The sequence below is a fragment of the Suricata suricatta genome, chromosome 17 (assembly GCF_006229205.1).
Source record: "Suricata suricatta isolate VVHF042 chromosome 17, meerkat_22Aug2017_6uvM2_HiC, whole genome shotgun sequence".
In the NCBI taxonomy this organism is placed as follows: domain Eukaryota; kingdom Metazoa; phylum Chordata; class Mammalia; order Carnivora; family Herpestidae; genus Suricata; species Suricata suricatta.
The window spans coordinates 13,700,138-13,709,289 of record NC_043716.1 but is presented as its reverse complement, the minus strand read 5'-3'; the positions used below and the strand labels follow the sequence as shown (position 1 = coordinate 13,709,289).

At 43.3% G+C, this 9,152-nt stretch overlaps 1 protein-coding gene across 1 annotated transcript in view; it reads left to right on the top strand.

Moving 5' to 3' along the window:
- The window catches only part of RPA1 (replication protein A1), a 67,368-nt gene extending 61,689 nt beyond the window's left edge, over nucleotides 1-5,679 (top strand). Inside the window, exons 16-17 of the mRNA XM_029928151.1 lie at nucleotides 3,346-3,432; nucleotides 4,670-5,679. Coding sequence (XP_029784011.1) covers nucleotides 3,346-3,432; nucleotides 4,670-4,774 — 192 coding nt within the window. The 3' untranslated portion in view covers nucleotides 4,775-5,679. The remainder of the gene's footprint in view (nucleotides 1-3,345; nucleotides 3,433-4,669) is intronic.
- Nucleotides 5,680-9,152: the final 3,473 nt, after the last annotated feature.

The window sequence follows — 9,152 nt, the reverse complement described above, 5'->3', positions numbered from 1 at the left end:
CTGGGTGGCTCAGTCGGTTAAGCCTCCGACTTCGGCTCAGGTCAGATCTCACGTTTGTGGGTTCGAGCCCCGCATCAGGCTCTGTGCTGACAGCTAGCTCAGAGCCTGGAGCCTGCTTCCGGTTCTGTGTCTCCTTCTCTCTCTGCCCCTCCCCCTCTCATGCTCTGTCTCTCTCTGTATCAAAAATAAATAAAACATTAAAAAATAAATAAATTTTTTAAAAAAGCATAAAAATTTTTTAAAAAATTTTTAAGTGCTTTAAAAGCATCAATTTACAAGTATAAACCATTTATTTCTCCGGTTACTGTTGGCACACCAGAGTTGGAGTGCCTGCAGTCACTTGAGATCTGATGTGACCTGCGGTACAGATGTGCCCTTTTAACCTGATAAACACCATCCTGAGAAGTTGAGTCAAATCCTGGTTTAAATTCACATAGAAAGTACTTGCTACTTTAGGGCTTCAGATGTAATTCTATGAAGTAACTTTCTTTCATAAGGTAACTTTATATTTCATTTTGATAAATGCGTATCTTCACATAATCAGTTTATTTAATGTAGGGAATACATCACTGATTATGCTAAATGTAGGAAAGATACTTAGATAAAATGTGTAAAGATGACCAATGAAAGCTGTATTTTCTGAGCCACACAAATTAGCGTCTATCTGTAGATTTTTCTCCCACTTTCTCCAAATTGGTTAGAATACTTGTAAAAGCCACTAAGAATAAAGATTTGCCATTTGTTTTGGCACTTTTTTTCTTTTTCTTTCCTGTCTTCAATTCTGTCCATTCAACTCCCCCCACACACCTCTTTTTTATAAATTTTTTAAATGTTTTTTATTTATTTTTGAGACAGAGACAGAGCATGAGCGGGGAGGGGCAGAGAGAGGGAGACCAGAATTGGAAGCAGGCTCCAGGCTCTGAGATGTCAGCACAGAGCCCGACACGGGGCTCGAACCCTTGAACGTGAGATCTGACCTGAGCCGAAGTCGGAGGCTTAACCAACTGAGCCGTCCAGGCGCCCCTACACACCTCTTTTTTAAATTGTTTGTGAGATCTCTGAAAATAATGCCAACAAACCCTTTTGTAGAAATAACTGGAATTGACTGTAAAGTATGATGGTGTCTTTTATCTGTTTTGCCTGGTTCTTTATTTTCATATCAGATTTCAAGGCTTGAGGCAGCTTTTCAGGGTTTTTTATGAGCTTATTACATTTGACTGTTTTTATTGCTGGTGGATGAGGATGTAGAGACACTCTTCCCTCAGGAACCATGATATTCTCAGAGTTTGCACTCCAGCTTTCCCTTTTCTTAGGAGAATAATGGCAGCTGGTATACTTTCCTTAAGGTTTAATGCATTGTTTTATTTACATATCTGAAGGCCCAGAGGACTGTGTGTGTGTGTGTGTGTGTGTGTGTGTGTGTGTGTGTGACGTAAACTTTACACAAGAGTTCTGTGTAACAAAACCATTTTCATGTTCTGTGTGGCTTGCAAAGGTACTACTTGGCTAATAATGAACTGTTAACTTTATATAAAGCTACTACAAATTTATTTTATGCATATTTATATAAAATGCTTTCTGTGATCCCTCTCTGTTTACTGGACTTTTTTTTTTTTTTTTTTTTTTTTTTTAATAAAAAGGTATAATTAGTGGGGAGCCTGGCTGGCTCAGTCAGTGGAGTCTGTGTCTGTGACTGTTGATCTTGGGGTCCTGAGTTCAAGCCCCATGTTGGGTGTAGACCTTACTTTAAAAAAGAAAAAAAGGTAGGGGCACCTGGGTGGCTTAGTTGGTTAGGAGTCCAATTCGTTTTTTTCAGGTCAGTTCATGACTTGTGAGATCGAGCCCTGTGTCAGACTCCATTTTATTAGCATGGAACCTGCTTGGGATTCTCTCTCTCCTTTTCTCTCTCTGCCCCTTCCTCCCCACCTCAAAATAAATAAATAAACATTTTTTAAAAGGTAAAAAATTTAAATAATATTTGAAGGGTAAGATAAGGAGGGAGAGAACTATGGTCTTCACTTTCCCTAATCTTTACCCACCTCACCGGCCTGTCTTCCCTTGCTCACAAATCACTATAAATGTAGAGGCTAAAACCATGGATGACAACTTGAGCTTTTTCTGACTCTCCCCCTACATTCTTAATTTATATTGAACATGCTGACCCTCAGATCTGTTTCATCACAAACCTTTTTTTTTTTAAGTTTATTTATTTATTTTGAGAGAGAGAAAGAAGGAGGAGAGCAGAGAGAATTTCAAGCAGGCTGCAGGCTCAGCACAGAGCCCAGTGTGGGGCTTGAACTCTCAAACCATGAGATCATGACCTGAGTTGAAATCAAGAGTCAGACCCTCAAGCAGCTGAGCCACACAGGTGCCCCTATTCCATCATGACTTTTATTTATTTTAATTTATTTTTGAGAGACGGAGAGAGACAGCACAAGCAGGGCAGGGTCAGAGAGAAAGCGAGACACAGAATCCAAAGCAGGCTCCAGGCTCTGAGCTAGCTGTCAGCACAGAGCCCAACAGAGTCAGTACTTGAACCCATGAACCACGAGATCATGATCTGAGCCGAAGCCGGACGCTTAACCGACTGAGCCGCCCAGGCACCCCCCCATCATGACTTTTAAAGTTTAGAAGTGTGTTTTTTGGGTTTTGTTTTGTTATATTGTGAAATATGCATAATCTAAAATTTACCATTTTTAAGTGTAAGTTCAGGGCATGCATTAAATACTAACTCTCCATTTCCCCTGCCCCTAGCCCCTGGCAACCATTCTTCTGTTTTGTTTTGTTTTTGTTTTTTCTATTTAATGTTTATTTATTTTTTGATGATCTGACAGAGGATCTGAAGTGGGCTCTGTGCCAATAGCAGAGAACCCAGTGTGGGGCCCGAACTCATGAGCCATGAGATCATGACCTGAGCTGAATGAAGTCAAGACGCTTAACAAACTGAGCCACCCAGTCCCCCCTCCCCCCAGCAGACATTCTGCTTTCTGTCTCCATTAATTAGACTACTATAGGTAGAGTATTTTAATTTTTTAATAAAATTCCACCCAAACAGTTTTATTTAATGAAATCTCACCTATAGATTAGTCATTCCTATTCAAACCACTGGGGATAATAATTTTTTTCCAAGAGAGATTTTCTCAGAAGTCTTTTCAAAACTTTTTTTTTAAGATTTTATTTTTATGTAATCTCTACACCCAATGTGGGCTTGAACCTACAACCCGAAGATCAAGAGTTGCATGCTCTTCCAACTGAGCCAGCCAGGCGCCCCTTCAAAAATCTTAATAGATATTTTCAAATGGTCTGGTAGCTTCTATGCCTAAAGTGTTACATTTGTTTTTGCAGAATGAGCAAGCATTTGAGGAAGTTTTCCAGAATGCCAACTTCCGAACTTTCACATTCAAGATCAGGGTGAAACTAGAGACCTACAATGTAAGTGAGGTCCTCTGGGGCGCAGGAGGGCTAGCCGCGGGGAGCCGCAGTTTGTCACCCACAACACAGCACTGACAGATGTCACGTCATTGCTTGCCGTGCGCCAGACCCCGTGCTAAGCGCCCTGTGTTTATCGCTCCCCAAGTCTGCCCAGCACGGAGCTACTGTTACCATCCCCATTTTCAGATGAGTAGCCAAACTTAGAGAGGTTGAGTGTTTTGTCCAATGTCAGGATCTGGGGAGAAAATGCTTACAGTCTTTTCAGTTAAAACCTGGGGTTGTTTTGTTTGTGTATTGACAGAGAATGGTAAGGTGTTTAGTGGATTCACACCTTCCATGAAGTTTAGGCTCTAAACAAAGATCACACACAGTTAAAATTACCTTGAAAATTCCTTTAAATTGCCTGTAACTTCATGTGAGTGTATAGTCATAATATAACAGCATTTACTGAGCACTTACTATCTGCCAGTTACTGTTCTACACCCTTTGCTGTACATATTATTTCCCGTGGTCCCAGCAGTGACCCATATGTAGGAACTGTTGTTATCCCCATTTTACCACTGAAGAAATGTAGGCCTCCAGAGAACAAGTGATTTGCCCAAGTCGTATGCCAGCACGTGGCAGAGCGCAGATCTCACTGTTGGACCTCAACCCTCGTACCTGCTATTCGATGTGTTCGTTTCTGTGCATTAAGTGAATAGGAAGGCAAGTGTCTGATGGAGTGTCACAGTGAGGTGAGGTCCAGGGGTGATTCCAAGGGTCATTCAGTCCACTCCCGGTGTGGACGGGACAGTGGGGTGCAGAGACGTTGTCGCAGAGCCAAGATGGGACCCAGGCCAGAGCTGCCTCCTCTGCCACAGGTGCCTTTGCTTTCACACCCCTTGCGGAACTAGCTGTGTGGCTTTAGGCACATCACTTATCTTCCCTGGGCTCCTGTTTCCCCCTCAGCAAATGAATCGCCCTTGCTGAGCCCGCTAAGGTCCATCCCATTTGGATGCTAGGTTTCTGAGTGCTCAGGGGCACGAGGGAAGGAGAGGGGCTGCTGCCTGCTCTGGCAGCCCCGGAGATGAAGGCTCTCACTTGTGACTTCTTCTGTATTGGAATTACTAAACACTGAGTCCAGCATGCCTTTGTGTTTTCTCCTGCTGGGATCATTGAAACCTCTAAAGCAAAGGGGGTTATCACCACTGCTCCACGCCACTTCCTTCGTTTACAAACTGCTTTTCCCTTCTCAAAGGACGAGTCTCGAATTAAGGCCACTGTGATGGACGTGAAGCCCGTGGACTACAGAGAATATGGCAGAAGGCTGGTCATGAACATCAGGAGAAACGCACTGATGTGAGCAGAGCCGTGCTGATCGGGCAGAAGCTGGAAAAAGCAGAGTTGAAATGAAACGGACTCCTCCCTGTGCCCCCCCTCCCCCCATGTGACAGTTCGGCATTAGCTACACGGGGCATAGAGCCTCTCTGTGGCAGACTAGGCGCTTTCCTCTCAGGCGCGTCTTGGACCCATTGGTAGGCAAAGGACAGTGTGCTCAGGCGGCTGCGGTGTAAACTGTGTCAGACCTAGCGGGTCAGCCGGCGGGAAGTGTAGTCCTACTCCCTCCCTCTGCCTTCAGGCTTTTGTCACTGTTATTAAGATTTCATTATCTTCAAGCAGGAATTATGTCACAAGTAATTGACCCTAAGTCTGCAGACAGTGAAATTATGTAACTCGGGTTTCCGCTTCTCTAGTGTGACACCGTCACAACTTGGGTTCCTTCTGCGGAGGGAGAGCCGAGCGGTGGCTGTGCGGAACCTGTATTTTAGTGGGTCTTTCTCGAATTCAAAGGCTTTCCTTTCTGGAGGTGCCACATAGCTGTTAATGCTTGGAATGGCAATAGGGTAGAATTATTAATCAAAGACATATCTTTTATATCTGAAGAATATCCTTCCTTCAGGGTTTAATAGACTGAGTCAGATGGGTCTGATATTAATCAAAATTGTCTCTTCTGAGAAAGGCTGATAAGCATTGACTTGCTGTCCCCCAGGGACATCCAGGCAACTACAAAGCATTGCTTTAGTTTTCACTTCAATTAATGTTGCATTTCGGTTGGCGAATGCACACTTTTTCTACCTGTACATATTTCTTGCATTTGTAGGTTTCATTTCTTGATTAAAGCTATGTTAAATAGAAAGGATTTTGAAGGAAGAAGCTCTTTGTTTCCCCTGCTTTGTTTTAATAAACAGAAGCTTCTCTGCGTGTGAATCCTACTTTCTTTGAATGCAAAGGGTTCTTGTAACTGGAAAGCAATTAATTAGCCTTCATAATAAATGTTCACTTGGGGGAGATGTTAACTCATTACAGACTCACAGATTAGTCCAAGGCGTAGAGATCATTCTTCCTAATGTTTGCAACCCTAAAATGCATCTTTAAAAGAATGAAAAAACTAGAAACAAAAAGCCATTGTGCCTAAGAATCCCGATGATCTGGCACTTGGGGATTTTATTGATGTTTACCCAGCAGTCTAACACTAGCCAGGCTTTGAAATGTGTACAGACAGTGAGCCAGTAAGAAAACAGTAATTATGCTACTGGGCCTTTCAGTCAGCGCAAGCGTGCTTCCTCTGCGTGTTCCTAATCATATTAATTATCTATCCAGTCGCTGCGACCCACCACTTGGCATTTGCTGCACACCCTCCCCGGGCACGCAGGCAGTGCTGCAGGCAGCCTGCGGCGGGGTGCCAGGGTCAGTGCGTGCCGGTGCGGCGTTCGGCGGCCCCGGTGGAGGTGCAGAGCCAGGCCGTCCTGTCTGTCGCATCCTTACCTGTCCTTTCCCGGGAGGGAGTGGCCAGGTCTAGGTGGGATGGCTCCTGTTGCTCCTCGCCACAGACGGCCTTTTTCAGCCCCCCTGACTGTGTGGACACGTTCTGGTCTCAGAAGATGGTCACCGGGCTGTACTTCCTTCTTTGGCGGGGGCCTCCAACCATTTTTATGGAAGCTCGTTTCTGTCTGACCTTGCTTATAAAGCACGGACTAGAAAATTACAGTCTTCAGCACGACTCTGGATTGACAAATTGTGAGTTAGAAGTGGTCATCTAGCTTTCAGCCCAGTAACTAGTCTCCCATCTGCCCCCACTGGGTGTGCTCTGCTCACCGCAGCCCTGCCCGTGAGGAGCCCTGACCCAAAGCCATTGTATCAGTCACTGCTCTGTCCTTGTGACCACGTGATGAAACCGGCTAATGGGGGGGGCGGGGTTCTGGGGCAGGGCGGCCCCCAGAGGGAGGATGCTTAGCAGATTTTCCTTCTCAAAATCAGATCACCCGTAGAGGAGCATCAGAAATTGGCTCCACAGTTATGCTTCTAAGAGATGTGGGTCCCCGGGGATTGTCTAAATAGATTCTGCCCTCAGTTCTTGGAATTCTCTTGGACATGGTTTACCTCGAAAGGCTGTTCGTGTTGTTCTATTTCTCATCCTTCGATCTGAGATCAGTGTTTATTTTACGTACACCATGACATCAGCCTTAAGTAATTAGGAAAAATCTAATCATTTTGCCTTCATTTCAAATGGTTCTTGGATTCTCTCCAGTATCATTGTGAAAGAGACAAGAAAAAAAATAAAAGGGCAATAATCTGATTTCTGTCCATATTTTCAGTGTTTTCTGCTTTCCATTAAAGCCTTGCTAATCTCTAGTGTGCTATTCTTTTAGAACGGGGGTCAAAATTTCCCCTTCCCCCACTTTTTTTTTCCTGAGTGGCCTGTCTTGGAAAAGTATAAATAATATTGATCGTGGGATTTAATACACTAATGAAATCCATGGTTATTGACTACATAATTAATATACTGTCTAAAAGTGAAGTTTGGCAGCCCAGTGCATAAGGGCTTATATTGACTTGTGTTTCTTTGGCAATATGCCTTCTAAGGTTTTATTTATAGAAAATGAAACAGGTGGTCGAGTCTCCTTTCCTTCCCACTGGTTAGAAGGCCACTGCTCCCCTAGTAAACGGATTGTTTCCTTACCTCAGAAAGGATTTCACCCCCCACCCCACCCCACCTTTTTATGTGGTTTGTTAACTCTTAGTCTTATAATCCACTCTTTATTGGTAAGGCTCTGGTTTTTATAAACACTTTCGGAAATAATCAGCTTTTCTCAAAAAGGATAGAGTATAGATGTTTTATTTGCATTGTTTGAGAAAACCTCAACTAAGTATATCTGTTATTAAGCGGATAAATATTGTTAATGTCTGCTGAAAAGGAAAGGAATGAGGACTCTTTGGACCATTGATTATCTCTTACGTAAGTAATCCGTGTTTGTTAGAGACAAATAATTGGTAGATAAGAAAAAAACAAAATTACCCGTACTCCCACAAATCAGCAATAGCCACTTGTCAAGCTGACTTTTCTATGCATATGTGCACAGAAATGTGGTTTTAATTGAAACAGGATTACACTATGCATACTGTTCTGTACTGCTTTCCCCTAGTATGATAGGATGGATGTCTTTGCTATTTCAATAAAAATAGATCTGCATAATTTTAATTGGTGTTTGGCTATGTGGAAGTATAAATTTTTTGAGCCAATTCAGTTGCCGGATGCTTATACTTTCCAATTATTTTTAAATTTTATTTTTGTTAAGATATGATTGGCATAGAGGCGCCTGGGTGACTCAGTCATTTAGGCAGCAGACTTTGGCTCAGGTCCTGATCTAATGGCTCGGGGGTTCAAGCCCTGTGTCAGCCTCCGTGCTGATAGCTCAGAGCCTGGAGCCTGCTTTGGATTCTGCGTCTCCCTCTCTCTGCCTCTCCCCTGCTTGTGCTCTGTCTCTCTCTAAAATAAATAAACATTAAAAAAAATTTTTTTCTAATGTTTATTTATTTTAGAGAGAGAGTGAGAGACAGCGTGAGCAGGGGAGGGTCAGAGAGAGAGGGAGATACAGAATCCAAAGCAGGCTCCAGGCTCTGAGCTAGATGTCAGCACAGAGCTTGATGTGGGCTTGAGCCCACAAATTACAAAGTCATAACCTGAGCTGAAGCCAGATGCTCAACCAGCTGATCCACCCAGGTGCCCCTAAAATAAATAAACATTAAAAAAAATTTTTTAAGATATGATTGGCAACGTGTTCATTTAGAGTTACATATACTTTGTAATTATTATCATAAACTTAGGTTTTGATGGGCAAGAACATTTATCCTTTGTGGCACTGTGAAAATGCATGCCTTGTTGTGTTAGCTTTTCTGATGGCTGTCTCCGTGTCTTATTCCAGTGATAACTCCTCTAACCCTGTGTACCATCAAATACTGGCAGGTAATTTGAGCAAGCCATAGAAGCCTCTGGAGCAAAAGCAGGTAGATTAATGTAGGGAGGAGAGGGGAAAGGAAGGCTCCAGAGTTCCACCCTGCCTCCACGGACGGTGGCTGAGAAGAGACCCTAGATCTTTCGGTTTCCGCTAGGTGGCAGAAATGGTCGCTTGAGAGCACATTTGACTTGCTTTATAAATCAATATGTATCAATGATTCTTCATCCACAGCTATTAATTAATGATTATTAAATCTTTTAATTCTATTTGTGACGATGACTTGGTTGTTGAGGAGAGTATGTAGCACTTGTTGTCATTGATTGCCTGTTCTGCCCTTGTCCCCAAGAACCATGGTCTATCTGGAGCAAGGCTTGGGGCTAAGTAGTAATATCACAAGTCAAATTAAACTTCAGTAAGCGGAGGGGTGTCTGGCTGGCTCAGTCG